General features: G+C 30.0%; 2 protein-coding genes and 1 long non-coding RNA gene across 55 annotated transcripts in view; 2 read left to right on the forward strand and 1 right to left on the reverse strand.

The window, feature by feature from the left end:
- The window catches only part of LOC109608994 (protein bric-a-brac 1), a 41092-nt gene extending 31460 nt beyond the window's left edge, over positions 1 to 9632 (reverse strand). For 3 of the 4 annotated variants that reach the window (XM_049963677.1, XM_049963678.1, XM_020025609.2), the window contains exons 1-2: positions 9367 to 9632; positions 1047 to 1261 (exon numbers count right to left, since the gene is read on the reverse strand). In XM_049963677.1, the coding sequence (XP_049819634.1) occupies positions 1047 to 1196 (150 nt within the window). In that variant the 5' untranslated portion in view covers positions 1197 to 1261; positions 9367 to 9632. The remainder of the gene's footprint in view (positions 1 to 1046; positions 1262 to 9366) is intronic. The other variant, XM_049963676.1, reaches the window with a different exon arrangement.
- Positions 9633 to 9787: 155 nt separating this feature from the next.
- Positions 9788 to 21552, forward strand: part of LOC109608989 (longitudinals lacking protein, isoforms A/B/D/L) — a 125315-nt gene continuing 113550 nt past the window's right edge. For 23 of the 50 annotated variants that reach the window (XM_020025594.2, XM_049963692.1, XM_049963691.1 and 20 more), the window contains exons 1-4: positions 9791 to 9930; positions 10496 to 10675; positions 10930 to 11644; positions 12877 to 12966. In XM_020025594.2, the coding sequence (XP_019881153.1) occupies positions 10502 to 10675; positions 10930 to 11644; positions 12877 to 12966 (979 nt within the window). In that variant the 5' untranslated portion in view covers positions 9791 to 9930; positions 10496 to 10501. Of the gene's footprint in view, positions 9931 to 10495; positions 10676 to 10929; positions 11645 to 12876; positions 12967 to 18058; positions 18604 to 21552 lie in introns of those variants that run through there. The other 27 variants (XM_020025578.2, XM_049963685.1, XM_049963686.1 and 24 more) reach the window with 4 other exon arrangements.
- Positions 12973 to 17845, forward strand: LOC109608995 (uncharacterized). The gene is made up of 2 exons (XR_002192341.2): positions 12973 to 17255; positions 17741 to 17845. It is a non-coding gene; the product is annotated as an uncharacterized LOC109608995 (long non-coding RNA).

Raw genomic sequence — 21552 nt, forward strand, 5'->3', positions numbered from 1 at the left:
TTAACCACACTTAACATACATAAACTGATTTTGAAATACTGTACTAATACATTCTAGAAAGAAAATTACTAAGCCATAATTTCAACACGTGTTATTAATTTCATGGCAGCTCCTCCTGTGTCATAAATAGGTGGTATTGTGGTTTTAATATTACACGAAATCATCAAACGTAATTTAACTGCTAAAGAATAATAAAAGTTGTAAACATTTTCCTCGGCGATAATAAAATATAAAGATAGAAAAGCAATAAATGTATCCATTGTTGTTTACTTAGGAAAATTTGAATAACAAAGGTGAAAATATTTGCAGTTTTCATAAAACATATCCGGCATTAAAGCCTACCGTTAAAATTAATTAAAATGCACACTCATATAACTAAATTCCCGGGTTTATTTTGTTTATAGAAATCAATCGAGGCAATTGCGCAGTACGTTATAACAAAATGATGGTGCGGACGTATGTGTACATTTATGGGGTGGCTATTGACTGATTCTCTGCAAGCACCCTGGACTGGCCCGGGTCAACGTACAGTCGCTACAATAAAATGTGGTACGCTGTTTATTCAATTTACGCGTCATACTATTGATATTTATTTTTACGTTTGAACCTGTTATCAGTCGTGGATCTTTCGAATGCAGCAACTTCGGAACGGCATGGTGGGAGCGTTAATACCGTGCAACACGAGAAATATGTGCATGACGAAGTAGAAAATTGGTTGGGAAATGTTGGGGGGGTTTATCTTTGGGACATCGGGCCAGGTAGAAAATTTTGGTGGACGGTTCTGAAGGTTAAACGAGGCAAAGCTCCTCTTTGTGATAAAAAGTAGTCGTCGTCGGTCATAAAACCGGCTTTTCAGAAGCGTCTCAGCTTTTTTTCTATGGAGGTTTCCACGGAAACGAGTCATCGATGTGTATAACGCAACAGTATTTTCCTCAGTTGCATTTGTATATTTGCGGTGCAACGTTGTGCCATGGGACCGTCGAGAGAAAATCCCTCCCGGTGCCATAAAAAGTAGTCCAAACATCTGGGATTTGGCGTGTACTCACTTTGTGCGCCTTCAGTGACAAATCGTTGCAGGCCAGCGTCACGTCGACAAAGGCTTCATTTTCTAACAGCTGATGAAAAACCGAGGTCATGTTGCTTTGATAATTGTTCCATCGTAAGCAGTAATGCTGACCAGACATTCTTTCTGGCATAGAATGATGGCATTCATGTGACGTTCACTGGCGCACGGTTCGGAGCCTGTTTTTCTCCAGCTGTCCTGAAACAAATTAACATCTAAGTTTGAATTCTTCGTTTTTTTTTCATTATGGTGTTTCAAAAGAGCAAGGTTTCAATGCAACTCCTTTTATAATGATGTAATCCAACATGCTTACGCAAAATATTTCTTGGAAATCAAAAGATTACGTTCGTGATTATTTAGTAAATAAGTTTGGATTTTGCATATTTTTAAAAAAATTTCAACAATAAGTCAATTTTTTATTAAATTTCTAATATTTTATAAAAAAAGAATTTTTTCGATTTTAGTCGACAGATTTTTTAATATAAGTTTATTAATAATAATTTGAAGGATTTGAAATTTGTTAATAAATGTTTAGTATATTTTTTAACGTTCAATCTATTAATCTTTTTTATAATTTTAAATAAAAATTTTTCGTTTTTTATTTTTAATTTGTTACTGGTAAGGTGGAATTTTTATTTAACGATATATAATTAATTATACAATGATAAATTTTATAAATCATTGTAAAATGTTTGTGAAATTGAAAGAAAGTAGCTGAACAAATTTTGTTTGCTCATAAGTAAAACATTTTCTGTTAACACCGATTTATTTCCAAAATATAAATTAAATTTTCTGTAGAATAACCAGAATATATATTACACAAAAATATTTATAATTATTTCTGTTAACAAAATTCAAGATTTTCAAAGGGTTTGAAATATGGTAATAGTTGTATCAAATTCTCAAAGTTCATTTTTTCCAAAAGTTTAGTTAAAAAATGAGTTAATATTATTAATGAGTTAATATTGTTAAAGATATTTAAGTTTTCAAAATTTGAAAATTTTGTATATTGTTTACAAATTATATTTAATAATAATTTAGATTTGAAAACATTCTGCATTTTATATTTTAATCTTTCCATCTTAAAGCTTTTAAGATTGCCCTTTTTAACTATAAATTCTTATTGTATACAGTTTCTATACAAATTTATGTAATATATGTACAATATATTTGTACAAATATATTTTTCAAAAATCATTTTTCCGTTTATTTTTAATTTTCCATTTTTTATTTTAATTATAAATGGATTTTTAAAATAATTTTCAATTATTGAGATAAAAATCCAGAATATTTCCATCTTAAAGCCAAATTTGGAGATTTTTTATACAAATTTAAGTAACATATACAAATTTAAAAAAAAACATTTTTCTGTTTATTTTTTATTTTAAGCATATTCTTTACAAATTATACTTAATAATGTTTCAGATTTGACAACACTCCCCATTATTTACTTTCTATTTTAATCACAATTGGATTTTTAAAATAATTTTCGATCATTGAGATAATAATCCAGAATATTTCCATTTTAAAGCAAAGTTTGGAGAATTTTAATGGCTCTTAAAATGATTTTGTTTTTTACATTTGCACTTTTTAACCATAAATTCTTAATATATACAGTTTTATACAAATATACATTACAAATTATATTTAATTTAATAATTCAGATTGGAAAAAGTTCTCCATTTTTTACTTCCTATTTTAATCATAAATGGGTTTTTAAAATAATTTTCAGTTTTTAGATAAAAGCAACATTTGAAGATTTTTTATTGTTCATAAAATAAATAAATAATCAATAAGCCTTAATATATGCAGTTTTTATACAAATATAAGTAATATATACAAATTTTTAAAAATAGTTTTTCTGTTTATTTTTTAGTTTAAGCACATGTTTCTTTAATACAATCATTGAGTTAAAAATCTAGAATGTTTCCTTCTTAAAGCAAAATTTGGACATTTTTTATTGCTTATAAAATGATCTTGTTTTTCAGGTTGGCTCTTTTTAATCATAAACCCTTAATATACACAGTTTTTATATAATTTAAGTACGTTATTTTTTATTTTAAGAACAATTCTTCTTTACAAATTATATTTAATAATAATTCAGATTTGAAAACGTTCCTTAGTTTTTACTTTCTATTTTAATCTGAGAAAAATTGTACTAACTATTTATGAAGATTTGATGAATTTTATTGCTTGTAAAAATCGTTTTGTTTTTTAATATATTAATATAACTTCTATGATTTTTGTGATGCAACATAAAACTCTCAAGATTAAAATGAAAAGTAAATAATAATTATGAAACTACTTATAATAAGTTTATGACCTTATTCAAAAATTAAAACATAAAGAATGATACTTTTTTAATGCATCATTTTGATATAACAATAAAATTATTTATTTATTTATTTCAATGTTCAATTTTTCACAAGCAATTATATGATTAAGTTTACAACCATTCGATTCCTGAGTTTTGAAACACATAGTTATTGTGGCTTTGTATTATTGTACTACAATCGATTGTTACCATTAGAAAATTATTACCTAGAAAAGTAATTTTCTCGATAGAATTCTTTAGAAAAACTTTAGGTACAATTTCAATATATGGTAAGGCATGAAATATGTCAACAACTGATTTCGTCAAATGTTTAAATAGGAGTGTTTTCCAAGTTGATGTGATAAAACGCAGTCGCAACGTTTTCTCTTTATTAACACGCTTTTGTTAGATTTTCCAGTGCTTCTACGAATGTTGACCGATAACAGCAATCATCAATCAATTGGTCCAACGTACACGATAACGACACCGTACAAACTAAGCCAGCGTGCAACGAAAATGTGAAATGTCGGTCCAAAAACCAACACGAAAACCAAAATGGAGACCGCGAGGGGGAAAAGAGCGAGGTTGGTCGGGCAGCAGGTAGAAAAAGCTGCGTGTGCGTTTGCCGCCCAATTCTGTGGCACACAAAAGAAAACCGTTGAAAATTCTCGACCGTAAAACTGGAACCCGGCGACCGCCTGCCTATCTGCCAGACGGCGGCGGCATACCAAGGGGGAGATGTGTATAAATACCGGGCCGGGTCTGTGTTGTTGATTTTAACAACAGCAGGGAAAACAGTGACGTGCGTGGAACGCTGGTTTCTGGTACCGAATTTCACTCGTCTAGAACATTGTTCCTGCGACAGCAGAAAACCATGTCATAATAAAATAATATGATATTAAAGTTATGAATAATTTGAGTTACAATGAACAACATTCACAAAATGAAAAATTCACACAATTTAAAAGTGATGTTAGTTTTTTTAGATCACAAAAGGAAAGGGTGCAACATTTTTTTAATTGAAAATTTTAAATATTCATTTAGAACTTATTCGTATATTTAAATAATCAAATTTCTATACAAATGTTTAAGTTGTTTATGTAATAGCGTATAATAATTATATTAATATTTGTATATGAAAAATAAAATATAAAATAAATAAATATTTAAAGTAGTGTATATATTGAGGGCTGCACAACTTTTTTTATATAAACAACTTATTACCTATAAATGTAATATTGTTTTTAACTCTAAGTAATATTGTACCAATTAAATACATATAATTTTTAATTGATGTTTGTTAAATTTATTGATAATTATGTAATATTTTTTATCGACATTGTAACGTACTTTCGCCAAAAATGGGTCTGCAATAACAAAAACAAATGCCTTTCTAAAAATGAAGTCAATTTAATGAACATTTTTTAATGTAAAAAACTAAACTAGTTATTTAAAAGAATTTGTGATACAATTTGCTTTACTGTACTGATATTAAGAGAAATTAAGAGAATTTACTTATAGAATTTTGTAGTGTTTTAAAAAGCAAACAATAATTTTAATAATTGTTTATATAAATTTAATTTAATATATAAATTTATATATAAACTTTTAAACTATTGATGTAAGAAGATAATAATGAGAATATTTATAAGTTTTAAAAAAGTAGTTTATTTTTTCTAAACGTGTTTACAAAAAAATTAAATAAATACATAAACTGTAACAAGAATTTAAGTGAGTGACTGAATCTCATCAGGATTTTTAAAATAATTTTCCATCACCCAGATAAAAATCTAATTATTCATAAAATGATTTTTACGTTTTTCTCTTATAATCATAAATTCTTAATGTAATCATACAGTTTGTATACAAATTTAAGTCATATATATAATAATATATTCAAAAATCATTAGTATTTAATAATTACTCAGATATGAAAATATTCGCCATATATATATTTTAATCTTAATTTAAATTTTTAAAGTAATGTTTGATCATTGACATAAAAATTGAATTTATCTATATCATATAGTAAAATTTCGAGAATTTTAATTGCTCTTAAAACGATTTTGTTTCTTACGTTTGCTCTTTTTAACCATAAATTCTTAATATAATATATACAAATTTTCAAAATTCAATTTTTTATTTTTTATTATAAACACAAATCTCTTTAATTATTCTTTACAAATTATGTTGAATAATAATTCAGATATGAAAACATTCACCATTTTTCACTAAATCAACTAAATTTTTAAAATAATTTTTTCTTATCTTTAAGCAAAATTTGGAGAATTTTGGAGAAAGGCTAAATAATTTTATTTATTACGTTAGCTCATTTTAACCATAAATTCTTAATATATACAGTGTTTTATACACATTTAAGTAATATTTACAAAAAGAATACGATTTTAATTTTTTCCACAGAATTATGAATATGGATGTATATTTTTTTATGAAATTTGGTATATACCCATTTCAGGGGGTACTCAATCCAGTGGTGTTGTTACTGTCAAGACTAGACTAAAAAAATTTAATAATAAAATATTTTAAAAATATAAGAATACTAAAATTATGTATCTATACGTGGAGTATTCTGTAATGATTTAAATTAAAAATAGCTAACATTTAAATCAAAACCTAAATAATATAAAACAATTAATATCTAATATTGAAATTTTAATTGACCATAAATTTTAATTACGTATATAGTTTTAGTATTTAATATTGAAAGTAAACAATAAAAATCACGAAAGAACTTTCTTTGATTAATTTTAAAAGTATTATTATTTGAATTATTGAAGTTAAATACATACTCACATGTTACATAATAATTGAATAAAATACTAAATATACATATAAAATAGGAGAAATAAATTATATGAATATTTAAAAAGAATAATAAGTATATATTTAGGATCTCTGTTTATCATTGATAATTGAATAAACTAAATAATTATATAAAACCATAAGAATTTAATTAAATTTAGGTTGAACATACAAATAGAAAAAAACAGCAATGAAAAATGTGATTCCAATCGACATAAAAAATTTGAACAACAAAAATCACGAAACGGTAAACTTTCCGTAATTAATTTGAAAAATTCTATATTAACGAATACAATGAACAAAGGAATCATTTTCACATAACATTAACGTAACATTATTTAGTTACTTATCTTAATTTCAAAAGCCATTTAGCAAGATTGTGCTGTATTACGATTAATTCGAAATTTCATAACAAAAACTTCAACACACAATATCTACGATGCGGTTATTTAAAGAAGCAGCAAAATCGATTAAATATAATGTAAAATTTCCGTCACATTTCCATTTAAAGACCGACATTTTCGTTACGTCAGTGGTTTATTGGGCAATCCATCATTCTCCCTAAATACCAAAATCACGCCGATCTCGCATCAAGGCAGCGATAGAGAATGTCGAATGTCGGACCCGAAGCCCGCGTCTGGCCTCCAACCGCTCGAACGATTTCTATGGACAGAGAGAAATGAAGAAACAGCGAGCTGTCTTGCCGCCTTCTTTCTCCGCCCTACCTCCGCCTGCTCTCTTTCTTATTCCACGACGTTCGGCTCTTTCGGAGTCCGCTTTTATGAGTTTTGCCTTTCTCTCTTATTGATTTTTAGTCCTTTTTCTCTTTGCGTTACCGTGGAAGGATTTCCCCGGCTCCTTTTATGCTTGTTTTGCAGGCGTCCCGTTCTGGGTACCAACTTATCGATCCAATAACATTAACTTTGGATTCCGCCGAACCTTTTATAAAAATTGGAAATTTAAATCTACTGGGAGAATGTTCAATAAATTTTAAAGACAATGCTTCGAATTAAGTTGAATAATTTCGTGTGTTAGACGTGTGGAATTCTAACGAATTTCCATGCATTAACAGGTTTCAAGGTTAGGCTAGGCCAAACAACTTTTCACAATTCGCTCGAAAACACGTTGAAATTCTCTAAATAAGTAACAGCTTTACCGTCGAACAGTAAAAAGAAAATTAAACAGACCACTTAAACGGAAAGTCCTTCTTCCAAAGAACAATTTTGTTTGACTTATTATTGTAATTTGACAAGTTAGTACACAAGATTAGATAAACGAAGATGCTGTTACGACATACTTTTAATCCATCTTGTGGCAATCTCACATTCCACTGAATGTAATGGCTGGAAAATTTTCTCAAACAACACAATTATGCATTTTTAATAGCATTTTTCTTGTATACAGTTTTCACACATTATTCATATTAAATGAGAACGTTAAAGTAATTATTAAAATAACAAGAGTGTACCAGTTTAAAGATAAATGTAAAAGGCAGATAATGGAAACTGATGAAAAACATGGGCTTAGAAATATCAGAAAAGATAAGAAAATGTCAAAGGGTGAGACCAGCCATATTTGACTTATTTATATTTTAAAACAGATCTAAAGAGTGGACTTAATATGAGTACAGTTGTATATCCTTAATAAAAATAGTTAGCTAGCTATTTATAAATTAATTAACTATAAATTAATGCTAGTTTTAATTAAATGCACATCGTCACATCAACTGACAATAAGTTAAATGCCCTATAATTAGCAAAATAAACTTGCATGACATTTCTTTTCTAAATAATTAGTGAAAACTAATAAATATCAGGAAGGAGGGAGGCAAAGGAGCAAATTAATTAATTATGCTTATACTGATAATAGAGAAATTTGATTTACAACAAAACTGTTGAAGATTTGACTAATGTAAAAATGGACAAAGTATAAAAAATGTGACTCCATTTATCCATAAATTAGTAGCATCAATCCATTTTTACATTAGCAAAAAATATGTTAAAGTAGGGTGTAAAAATTATTGACAAAACTACCAGCATATGTGTAACGAATTTTATTGATTAAATAAAACCTGACAAAAATAATATAAAATATACCTAATTAAAACTAAATCTAAGTGCTTCCCCTTGGCAAAGGAGACATTTAAAAGTGGGCATAAATTCAACGAAAACCGATACAGGATCCCAAAAAAAAAACTATCGCATCCGAAATCCCACGTTTCCTGTAATCAGCCTGCGTTGAATATTCCCAATAGTAAATTTCCTTCGACGTGCTGCGTTATCCCTCCGATTTCCGTCCCGATTCTTGCAGACCGTCCTGAATAAAACAAATTCCAAAATAATAAATTTGTTCAATATATAGCTTCTCTGTTAAAAGAGATACAGTATGATAGCACACAAAATTAATGAATATTCATTTGCTTGACTAGGTCAAGAACTGTAAATCATGCAGGTAACAAAAGTTTGCTTTCGGTTTGGATGCCTGTTATTTTTGTCAATAATTTACACCTGTATTAAAATTGTAGAATACTTTTTTACTGAATACCTTGGAAAATGCGAATGCGGTGCTGTGGCATGTATAGTACGTGACAGATTTTATGTAACTTCCATTAGAGTTGTATAAAAATAACGAGATAAAAAGATCCACTCAAAACAAGATAACAATTAAGAGGATATAATTACTTTGTTTACTTTTCTAACTTGTATTTTCATTTAACGACGAGCGTATTTTGTATATCAGGCGATATACCGTTCATATCTATTTATAATATCTCCAAATATTTATTACATCAGAATAATGGACGTGACCATATTATACGAGAGAAGAAAATCAAAATAGTTAAAGGGCCCACCGCACGCAATACTTGTACGCATGGATGCGTGATTCTGCGTGGGGATAGGTCGGCGCCAGATTGAACCCATTTCAAAAATTGAACTCGCATATTTTAACGCGCCAACGTCCCGCGAAATTTTCTGCGGAATTTGACCGAAACGAAGCGCTCAAAAATAGATCTGTCACAACGAACAGGAACTGTCAATAATGCGGCGAGAGAAAGCATTAAAAAAAAATCTAGGGCAATCGTTTCCGCAATGTGGACGGCACGTCGCAAATGTATGAGTGTGTGTGTGTGATTTTTGAGAATTTTAGGCATTAACAGGAATCTTACCTGTCAGCCGTAAATACCCAGTTGACACAAATAAACATGCAAAATAAACAAACAAAAACACAGACTAATTCGCGATAAATGAAACAGAATCAGGACCGTAGTGGAAAACAGACTGTGCGATTAGAAGAGACAGGCTCACTATTTTGTTGTGGATCAAATTCGTTTCTCTCCTCTCATCTCTACGCTCTCTCTTTCAAGTTTTCACCATCCTCTCTCTCTTCCATCCACTTCTATGTTGCCGTGCGAAGTAAGTGGTGCACGCCGAACGGAACGGTTTCGTGCAGCTTGCCCCGCCGCTTAGCTGCCACCGAAAGCTCGACCCGTGATTGGCCGCGGGCTTGGCGTTGCTGCGCAGAACTTAACCGAGTCGTCGCGTGACGTCACGCCGATCCGGACTGACGTGCATCGCTTACTCCGTCGGCTGCAAACTCGCATCGAAGAAGCCGGCTGGGTTCAGTTCAAAGCCGCCCTTCGAAGACATTACACTGTCTAATGTCGTCTCTGTAAAAATAATTAATACAAGTGAATTAATTGTGATATTTAGTGTTAGTGTGCCAAAAATAGGTAAATATTGTTGTTTTTACACGTTTCACGATAATATTTTATGCGGGTTTCGCGAAATTGCGCCGACTTTCGGGGAAAATCAAAATGAGGGCAGGAGCTTGGTAAAACATGACGGAAGCTTTCGCTGTTTATTGTTGTTGTTGGCGAGCTTAAATAATTATCACGTTGATTAGCTGTCAATGCGTGTCGGTTTGACGTAATTTTCATTGCGATCCGAGCTTTAGGGTGGGACTTTGAGCTTTTTACAAAAGGACGCCTCGCCATTTTTCCAAGTTGGTTCGGAAAAGCGGCCATTGTTGGTACCCGAAGCCAACGCTTCGCTTTCCCTTCCCCCTCTCCTGCCGTTGGTGACGTGGATTTCCGTTGAGCTTGCGTGACATGCTCTAACAGGCCGAAGTACCGAAATCGAAGCCGTTATTCGCCCATATTGCCGCCCCCCTTCGGGTTTTTTCCACAGCTTCTAGCCACCATTTTGTCATACGCCTTTCACCAATTTCCGGTCGGGACTTTTGAAACAAAAGACTTATGATTTACTTGGTTACTGATTGACATTTTTTAATTTCAGAGAAATATGGACGACGACCAGCAGTTCTGTTTAAGGTGGAACAACCATCAATCGACACTGGTAGCGGTCTTTGACACATTGTTAGAAAATGGAACGCTGGTTGACTGCACGCTGGCGGCAGAAGGCAAATGCCTAAACGCACACAAAGTAGTTTTATCTGCCTGCAGTCCGTATTTTGAGGTGATTTGAATTTCTTTATCAATTATTGTGATTTTAAAACTTAGTTTTTTTATGTTTTTTGAGTAAACAAAAGTTTTTATACGTTACTACTGAATATTATTTCTTTTGAATCGGGATATAACAAAAAGTATTCATTTATTTTAACACCAAAGTAATTTAAATATTTATAAAAAATAAAATTAAGTTCTATTAAATTAAATATGAATAAACTTTGTCGTTGTTGAATAAATTTTAACTGAAATTTTCTTTTTTAGTCGTTGCTGTCGCGACACTTTGACAAACATCCCATATTAATACTCAAAGATGTGAAGTTCCAAGAGCTGAAGGCAATGATGGACTACATGTACAGGGGGGAGGTGAACATATCACAGGACCAATTGGGCGCCCTCCTGAAGGCGGCCGAGTCCCTACAGATAAAGGGACTCTCCGACAATAGAAAGGGCGAGACTGAACGCAAACCAGCCCCGGCGCCGCCGCCTCCGAAGAGTCCACAGCCCACATCGGCACTACCAAAAGTACAAGGCCTCACGATAGAACAACGCAGCCGGGAAGATAGCAGGGAGGGAAGCCAGTCGCCGGGTCCACGGAAGAAAAAGCGAATGAGGCGCAAGAGCGAAGACATAGACAACCACGACGCCTCAAACTCCTCCGAATCTCATAGTCTACCCGCCCAAAACATTCCCTCGTTACCTGCCGTATCCAAATTAAATGCCGATGTGCCTGAACCTGTAGAAACCAAATCCGATTTATTAAGGCATAAGCAAGAAGATATCCCACAAGTTCCTACAATCAAAGAAAAATTAGAACATACTGAACTGATGCTTGAGCCAAAGTCTGAATATGTAGAGGACATGAACGAGGACAGTATTGAAGATTTGACCCTAGATGACGATGATATTAGTAACATGGAACAAATGGACGAAGGAGCTGGGCCTAGTCATGGCAATATGGACCAAGGAGGAAATCAAGGTGAGAACATTTTTAATTTTAATATCTTTTGTTATCAAAATTTGTTATTTAATATACTTGGTATTGGAACACTTTTAAATGAGCTTAAGGATTTGCCATTATTAAAATTATTTATGAACAATTAATAGGTTACTTTATTAGCAAGGTTTCTTGTTCAGTTAATTGTTGTTATATGTATAATTTTTTAATGGCATTGCTTTAGTCATTCTGTACTTGACAGTTTTTTTTCTGTTTGAATACAGAATGTTATATAAGGTTCATTTAAATGTATTTTAATAACAAAGTAAACTAATATGTAATACATTTTTCTACTAAATTATAATTAAAGCAAGCTTACAATGTATCAAACTCTCACATCTTAAATATTTAATTGAAATTTCTAGTTAATATTCATGTTGCTGTCATGTTGTATTGTTTTCACTGCCACATAAATTATATTTTTATCTCCTTTTCTGTAAAGCTTGTTTATTTGAAACTTTAATTAATACATTATGGCAGACAGACCTATTAAAATTGCAAGATTTTAATGGGAATTAAGACTTGAAATGAATACTCATTTGAGTTTTCATATCTTGAATAAGTCTGCATGTATTAATTAAAGTTTGAAATAAACGCTTTGACAGTAAGGTGAGTGTACGTTTTGCACTTAAATATTAACATTTACTTTATAATGTATTTTATTTATGTGTGAAACAATACCTTTGTCCCAATTTTGCTGTTTAATTGAGGGAAACTAAGGAGGGTTTGTTGTTTTTAGATTATTATAAATATGACAAACGCTCCTCCTTATTTAACAGCTGTGGGTCGTTTGATGTGGCACCGTTCGCCGCAGAAATAAGTTGCCGTGTACGCAAATATTCCCAGGAAATGATTCACATGGCCCTTCATGGGATTGTGAATGAAGGTCTGACAGTTACTCAGGCTTCGATTAATTTTGGAATAAAGAGAACAAGTTTGCAACATTACTTAAAGCAACTGAAAATTAACAAGGGAATTGACTAAATTAGCACGTATATTTTTTGTTGGTGTTTGTGGTTTAAGTTTAGCCAAATTTTTGGTTAAACACTGTAAACTGCTCTAAGACCAAAGGAAAATATAATGCCAATTATTGACATATTATACGTACTCAGTATTATAAAATCGACGTCTTAATGTTAAAAGAATTAATTAGTTAATAAATATTTATTGCACTTGGTACAGTTTTATTTATACATTTTTAATGATAATTACAGGATTCGGAAACTGGCATATGGGAAATCAAAGTCAAGACGAAGTATTTTTGGCCGCGCAAGAGGCCGTTGGTGCACATCGTGATTCACAAGGTAAGATTTACAATTCAATTATTTCAACTTTGCTGTCATTTTGAACAAAAATACTGATACAACAGAGGTTTTAATTCACGATTATATTCAGTAAAATATATTTTCAAGTGATGGTATTTTTTGTTCAGAAGCGGGAGTGAAGTTAAACATTTGCAATTGTATGGCAAAATTAACACCTTGAGCTCCAGTCTCTGATTTTTTTTAGTTGACATTTTAGTAGCTTTTGGTTTTTCCTAGCGTATATACAAATTTTGCTTTTGACACTATGGTTTGCTTTTTTCTAGTAGTAGTATAGTAGTTTTGTTAATTTATACACAAGTAACGACATCCTAAAACCCTTCTCCCTCCATTGACGAAGTATTTTTGAGAATCTCATTTAGTGTTGCGACATTTTCATTATTTCTGATTAACTTTAATTTTTTGCTTTTGTTATGGCTTAATTTATCGATTAATAGTTTTGAAAAACCATCATGCATTGCACTTTGTGTATCTTGATGGAATTGATATCAATTTTGCACTTTTGTGTATTTTGATAAGGATTTAACAAAATCTTATTGCACCTTGTGCATAGGATTATTCTCATTTACAATAAAATCAAAACCAGAACACTACAGTGATTTCTCGTATGACTTCTGCAAAGGTAAGAAGGGGGAGAGTGGGATTGCAACTAAAATGTTTTCTAATTTCCATAATTGTTGTTAAGTGACACAAAATTCAACAGGTTAATCTACTTTCGTTAACTTGTGAATTTTTTGTGTTTTCATTGTAAAATCGAAGTTAAAGCCCTGAAAACATTTTGGTTTGAGAAATCAGGGACTGCGATGTCTCAGTGTTTTGGAAATTAATTTTCTCCTGCTTTATTTTCAATTTGTTTTTACATTTTATCATTTTAACATTTGGTTTTACCCTTCCTAAAAGTATTTTGCCATACATCTGTAAGTGGTATTTGTTGGGTTTTGTGTATTTTGGGTGCCAAGGCAAGCGATATTCAATGTTTGTTATCACTTAATGTCATGTTGTGAGCGTCGGTAATATTTTGTCTTGAGTATCGGTTGTTTTGTGTTCCGTATCTTAAAATGTTGGCCTTTTCTATTTCATATCTTTACTTTCGGTCTAACATTTACCACGTGCATGCTTACATTTTAAAATTGTATATTATTTCTCTGTGATGTTTAGCATTATGTCTAAATATAGACTTAATGCCTGTATATTTTGTGCCTTCTTGGAATTTATTATACTTTATTAGTAAGTTCCAAGATTTAAAAGATCTACTGAATGATATAAAGATTCGATATACTTAATTATTGAGTTTTTATGTTAATTCAGTAGTTATTTAAATTGTATATGTAGAATTCTGCATCTACAATACTCCAAAATTATTGTAATATTTATTGCAATAAAATTTTCGCTCTGCAAAAGGTGTAGTTGTATATAATTATATACAATGAGGTAATTTTAGTGAACAATTTGATAGTGTCCAACTTGTTAATTAATTTTCTATCGGTTAATTAACATGTTCCAATTTTTAATTTCATTATCAACAATTAAAAACAAGATTAATATGGATTTCAATGCTTATTTGACATCCACATTTGTTTTCTTCTGGTGATAATGTGATTAAAAATAATTTTTCTGACGACGCTACAGAAGGGGTGGCAATATAAAGCAAATTGTGCGTTTGAGGACCTGATGCAACATTCTAATATTAAAATATTTTATAAATAGTTGTTTATAAGATATTTTCATAACTGGGATTGGCATCAGTTACACTCAAAGTGACAATTTTTATTTATTTCTTTTTTATAAATTTTCAGACACATTTAGTAATACATAATTGTGTGTTACTATTTTGTGTTTATTGTAAAGAATGGTACGTTTTGATTGGTGTACTGTATTTTAAATTGCAGTGAGTATAATTTGGCTTAGATTTATGTTATGTAAATCTTTCCATTATTGACTTATTTTTTTATACTATTTTTTGATAGTATTTGTACTTCATACGTATTTTTGAATTTCATTCTTTTCAGAAATTGTAGTTACACACTAGTTTTTAGTGTGTAATGAGGTAAAATTTACATCTGGTTAGGTTAGGTTAGGTTACCGGATGAACATAAATTTTAAATTTTTATATTATATTCCTTTATTTGTGATTTTTTAATTTTTTGAGTTAATTAAATTTTTAACTATTTGTTGTTATAATTAGAGGAATTACCGTTTAGGAATACTCTGGATTTGTATAATTATAAATAGTTGGAGATTTATTTTAACTCTAAAAGTTAAAATATTGCTGGGAAATAAATATTCTGTAAAATCATCTAATATTTAATATGTTTATAACCTAAAGTATTTATTTTCAATCTGTTTTCCCCTTTTTGTAATTTTTAATTTTTTTCAGTTAATTAAATCTTTAATTATTTTTAGTTATAACAGAAAGTATTACCGTTTAGGAATATTTTTCTGTTCTCTAATTATAAATGGTTAAAGATTTATAATATCTTAGAAAATTTAAAATATTGCTGGGGTGAATGGATGAATTACGTGTGCAGAATTGTCGGACATTTAATTTTATTATGTTTCAAATTATTTGAAAATTTTCAGCTAAAATTCTACATGCGATATTTTTTGTGTTTTTTAGGTAATTTAAATCTATTGACTATTTGTATTTTATATGAAAAGTTCAATTTTGAAAACTTTCTTAAATACTAATAGTTTAGATTTATATTACTTAATGTAACTCAAAAAAATTGCAAAAAATCTCAACGAATACAAAAATGTTGGTGTTTCACCAATGTAAAAAGTACTCTATTTACTCAACATGTAGGGTATGTGGTTTTCTAAAAATACTTGTTTGTTACTTACATTTTTCCCATTCAAGTTATTTTTATAAATATTGCAATTAAAATTATTTTGTGGATTTGTAAAAATGCTTGTTTGGTTGCGCATATTCCAGGAATTATTCAAGTTATTTTTATGAATTTTAAAATTTATACATATTTTGTGGATTTGCAAAAATACTTGTTTAGTTGCTTACATTTTTGCAATTACTCAAGTTATTTTTATAAATATTGCAATTTGAACTTATTTTGTGGATTTGTAAAAATGCTTGTTTAATTATCCATAATTTTGGAATTATCCAAGTTATTTTTATAAATCTTGCCAATACATTTAACAATTCTGATTTTTTGCAGGGTGATATTTTAATATTAATAATATTTTTTGATATTAGTAATATTAAAATGTTTTTTACTTTTAAATCGCAGTGCGAGTATTTTATGTTTAAATTAATTAAGAAAGCTCTCTTGATTGCAATGGTTTGCAATGATTAGTGTTTTTTTAATTAATTTATGCAAACAGTGTTAATTATTTCAATGTGTTCTTTTACAGTTGTTTCTTATATTTTTATGGAAATACAATCTTTATTTTCGTAAAAATGTACGACTGCACATTATAAAATCATTTTATTGTATTTTAAATTGTTATTCAAATGTTTTTATTAAAAGTGATTATATTATTATATTTACTTTTCTTCGCTTCGTAGACATTTGTTGTCTATCAAATAGTCACAACTGGTAAAGTATAGTAGTCACGAAATCGTGGAAATTTTTGGAGAGTAATTAATTCTTTTAATTTTTTTAAATGTAATTAGTTACTCTTTGTCAATTTGCATGCATAATAGGTTTTTATGTAAATTTTTATTGAGTTATTACTCTTGGTTGTTTTGAGCTAATTGATAATTATTCTTTAAAAATTTACATACCCACTCGTTTTGTAGTTGTTTAATCTTTGATTAAGCAATGAGGTATAATATTGAAATACTAGATTCATCTTCACATCAATTTCAAGCAAAGTTTAAAAATTTTATAATTGTATAACATTATACTTTACTAATTTATGCAATTTTAAAATTTAATGAAAGCTTTGCCTGAAATGTTCGGATGTTCGATTCAATTTAAATCTAATTGGAAGAAACTATGAGAGTTTCTTTTGATATAGTAAGCAGGCCAGCTGTTTCTGTGAGGAAACAACTGGACTGGGTGGAGGTGGGCAAATCTTACTATTCAAAGTAAATTTTCAAAAGACGTATGAAAAATCTAATAACCGTATTAGAGGAGGATCCGGACTTCAGGAGCAAATGTCCCAGCTGCGAGAGGAGGTTCAAGTACCGATCTGGACTTCTGCGACATCTGGCCAATTGTTATTGAAGACGCTCCATTTCATTATTTACATCTTCTCACTTGCCTCGTCCACCAATCCTGATTTCCTCGAGAGGATATGGAGTTGTCTTATTGGTGAGTTTTAATATTTTTATTATTGCTTTTCTGTGTATATGGATCTTACTTGTGTGTCTATTTTATGGTTGTTAACCGTTAACTTAAATACAGTAGTAAGATTATTATACAATTATTTAGTTTTGAAACGTATATTTTGATATTTTAAAAATAGAAATTCCAGTTTCTATTTTCTTCAATATTAAAATTGCTTTCAAAACTTTGTTTCGCTTTTTGTGGAGTACTATTTTGATATTTTATACATACATACAAAATTTAGTTGGTACGTCCTCAAAATTCGTTGCAACAAACTTTGTCGTAAATTTTTAATTATATAATGGGTTTTACCACTATATTTTTAAATTTTTACAGTGTTCTATTTATTTAAATTGATTTATTGCCTTTTATAAATGCGCATTTATTCGTCGCCAACTTTTTTGTCAATAAATCAATTTATTGTAAGATTTAATGTAAAATTACTCATATGCTCGTTTCTATTGCTTCAGGTGATGGTCTCAGTGGTCCAGACGGTATCCTGTTCTTCCTACGTCGTTTTCAACGAAAATTAATGCCTGTAATACATGGTGTTTAATAAAATAGACTTAAAATAATATGTTGTTTACATGAGTTTACCCCTTCCCCAGTAAAAAAGGGTACATAGCAATTTAGTTACGTTGTAAAGTAGATTTGTTGTAATGTTGCATTCAGTTAGCTGTTGACATTGTTCTGTACCCTTCTAACTAGAGTATTTTAATGTTTGGCCAAAAATAAGCCGTGACTTCGTGGTAAAAAAATCGCTAGTACAGAAGTATTGTAATTTCCAGGCAAGGGAAATAATTGGTATCTTCAAGAGATTGACCCTGAATTGGCAGGTGGGTTTCCTTGTACAAACTGTGGTAAAATCTACAAGCATCGTGGAAATATGCGCAGGCACATGGTATACGAATGTGGAAAACAGGCACGATTCCAGTGCTCATATTGCGATAGAAAATTTCACCAACAATCTAATTTAAAGAGGCATTTTGAGAATAAACATAGCTTGATACCAAAGTTCAATAAGAGTATAACAGTTTACAGGACTAGAACAGTCTCTTAAAACTAGTATTCGTCTAAAGTCAGTATTTTAAGTTTTTGTACATAGTAATTTTAGCTTGATATTCGTGTGCCGTATTTTAGTTAGAACATTAATTAATATTCACTTGGGTAGAATTTTAATTTTACTAGTCATTTTCGTGCCATCTTTTAAGAAAACTGGTATTTCTTATAAAAGCCAGCCTATCACTATTCTATATTTTCCAAATTAATTATGTATATCGAAGTTCCTAATTATAAGCATATACAAATAATCATTAAAGAGCAGTTAAATATACTTTTTGTTTTTGTCAGACAAAATTTATGATCGATTGTTGGTGCACGCCACTAGATCAAAAGAGTCCTAAATTATCCATTTTTCTAATTTTCTACAAGACCTTGTGAGCAAATTAAGGTAAGTAAATGTAAAATTAACAAGGAAACTCGTTAATATCAGAAATATTTTAATTTCATCAAAGTTGTCACTAAATTGCAAATTATGTCGTGCAAATTTAAATCTTAAAAAAAAACAAATTTTGTAACAAATTAAGTTTCTGAAGTAAAATTGGACATTAGATTTAATTTTTTTTTTGTAGTTGCTGGTTTTTGTTTTATTTATGCATGCACGAGTCAAAAGAATATAAATTACAAAATTGGTAAACCTTAATAGTGAGTATTTTAAACGGGCGTAGTTTTTGGAGCGTGACCTATACAAATATTCTTTTGACAATGTTTTTTTAGGAAAATATTCATGTGAGTGTGGTCGCTTGTATAAAGGAAGGAATAATTTGTATAACCACAAAAGATACGAATGCGGAAAGGAGCCGCAATTTTTTTGTGATATATGTTTGAAAGCATTTCATCAAAAATCAAATTTAAGAACTCATTTAAAAAGAGTACATTCATAATCGGTAAAGCTAACTAAAAGATATAAAAGCGTATTTTCCGAAAATGTTAGGGAGCTTGTCAAAAACTCACACGCATTCCCAAGGACGACTCGAAGTGTCATTGTGTTTACATTCTATTTATACTAGCCACTTGTGTTTTGTAAATAAATACCTGGGTCGAGTTCAAGTTCATTCTTCTGCTGGTTTTCTCGTACTAGTGTTTATGTTCATTTATAACGATTATTTATTAAGTAACTTGTACCAAATCGAAATGATTTCTTGTAATTTATTATTACTATTATTGATTTGTGACAAATCTAATTTGGTATTGGTATCCTATTGTTTCAAAATTAAGGGACAAATTAATTATAATTTTTATACTGCTTTTACCTAACATAAACTTTACTAACTTCAGCTTTTTTATTTGGAAACCGATACGGTACTAATTTTTAACTCAAAAAAAAACAGTTTCAGATAAATACGTGTGCTTACAATGTGGTCGAAAGTATAAACATAGGACCAATCTGTATAACCACCGTAGGTATGAGTGTGGAAAAGAACGGCAGTTTAAATGTCCCTTGTGTCCCGCCACATTTCATCAGAAATCAAATCAAACGTCGCACATGAAACGCCACAATTCAACAAATTTTAAGCCCAGAGGAAATCTGAAGAGATTTTCAAGTTTATAATTTTGTTTTTATGTTTAATAAATTTTATTTGAGTTTTTATTATAAAAGCGGACGTTTTAATTTGATAGTAGCCGATCCTGTAGCTGTTGAGAAATTTTAAGGTGAGTACGAATTATACTTAACGTGTCAAGGGAGGACTATGAAATGAATCTGATTGAGATTTTTTTCTCTTTAGGAGTTTAACTATGAAGGGGAGTTTCCAAAATGTACCAAAGTGACCTGTGATGACAACTTTTACATTTGATGTTAAAGTTTTTCAATTTCTGGACACGATTTATTTATATCCTTAACTTTAATAATTAAATTATTTTAGAAATAAAAATAAATTAATAAATGTTAGATTATTTGTCGGAAATTAACAGTCAATTTATTTTAACAGTATTTTTTAATTATATACTATATTATCTTCATAATTCATCCGCACATAGTTCAATAAATTAGTGCTTCTTTCTGAAAATTATATTCTTTAATTTTATGTATAAGATGTAAAATAATAAAAAATAGACTTACAAATTTCAAAGCTGCATTCGTTTCTGGTAAGGTTAAAATTTGAAGTTAATACGCTTTTTCCCAGAAATAACATATTAAGTTTTGGAATAAGTAATTTTCATTTTTATGTCATGATTTATTTTAATAAAATCTTGTAATATATGTTTAACATTTTTTTTATGCTTCTTTTTTTTTTCTTCACTGCTGCTATAAGTGCTATAATTCGTGCAAAGATGAACAATGTCAAGGTCGGCCAACGAATAAACTGAATGGATATAATCCTCAACATCTTTAGAAATAAGCCAGTCATTAAACAGTGATGTGTCAACAATTCAAAAGAGGATACAAGAAATGATTTTCTTTAAAAAGTTAGACAAATTGATTCCACATAAATTAAGTGAGGATATCAAAATTAGATGTATAACAACAACAAATTCTCTTATTATACACAACGCATATGAGCCTTTTATTGATCGTATTGATACATGCGACGAAAAATGGATTAATTATGATAATTCTCGTCGGTCTGTGCAATGAGTGTGTGTATCTTACAGATCAGTTAAAACTCAAGAAAGATTTTGGAGAATTACAGTAGGCTGCGCCGGGGTATACTGAGTAGCTGTCAAGACGGGCAAACGATCAATGTAACTGTCTACTGGCTGCAAATTGACCAAGTCCGTAAAAGAAATACTCAAAGACGAGCCTTTTTAGTCAATACAAAAACCGTTCTGCCTTTTTAAAATAACGCAATGCCACATGTCACAGAGAGTTAAAAGAAGAATGTTGAATTGATGTTCTATATTATCCACCAGCCCAAATATTTCTCCATGTGATTATCATTTATTGTCCAATATTTTACTTAATAAACGGTTTAATTCTTAAGGGGGTGGTTGATCTTATTTTCAGTTCCAAGTACACATAATTTTTGTTTTCGTAGCGTCAATCTGTTTGTAGAAAAAAGAAACGAATATTATTAATTAAAGATAAAAACGTAAATTACCTTTACCAAATATTTTTATTTAGTTTTAGTGAATTTTAAAGGTTTCATGTGCCACCAATGCGGACACCGTTCTAGACAGAAAGGGCATTTAACTGGTCACTTAAAATACGAATGTGGAAAAGAACCAATGTTTGCTTGCAAGTTTTGCGATCGAAAGTTTAAACGAAAATACAATTTGCCAA

This window comes from Aethina tumida, chromosome 2 (genome assembly GCF_024364675.1).
Source record: "Aethina tumida isolate Nest 87 chromosome 2, icAetTumi1.1, whole genome shotgun sequence".
NCBI lineage: Eukaryota > Metazoa > Arthropoda > Insecta > Coleoptera > Nitidulidae > Aethina > Aethina tumida.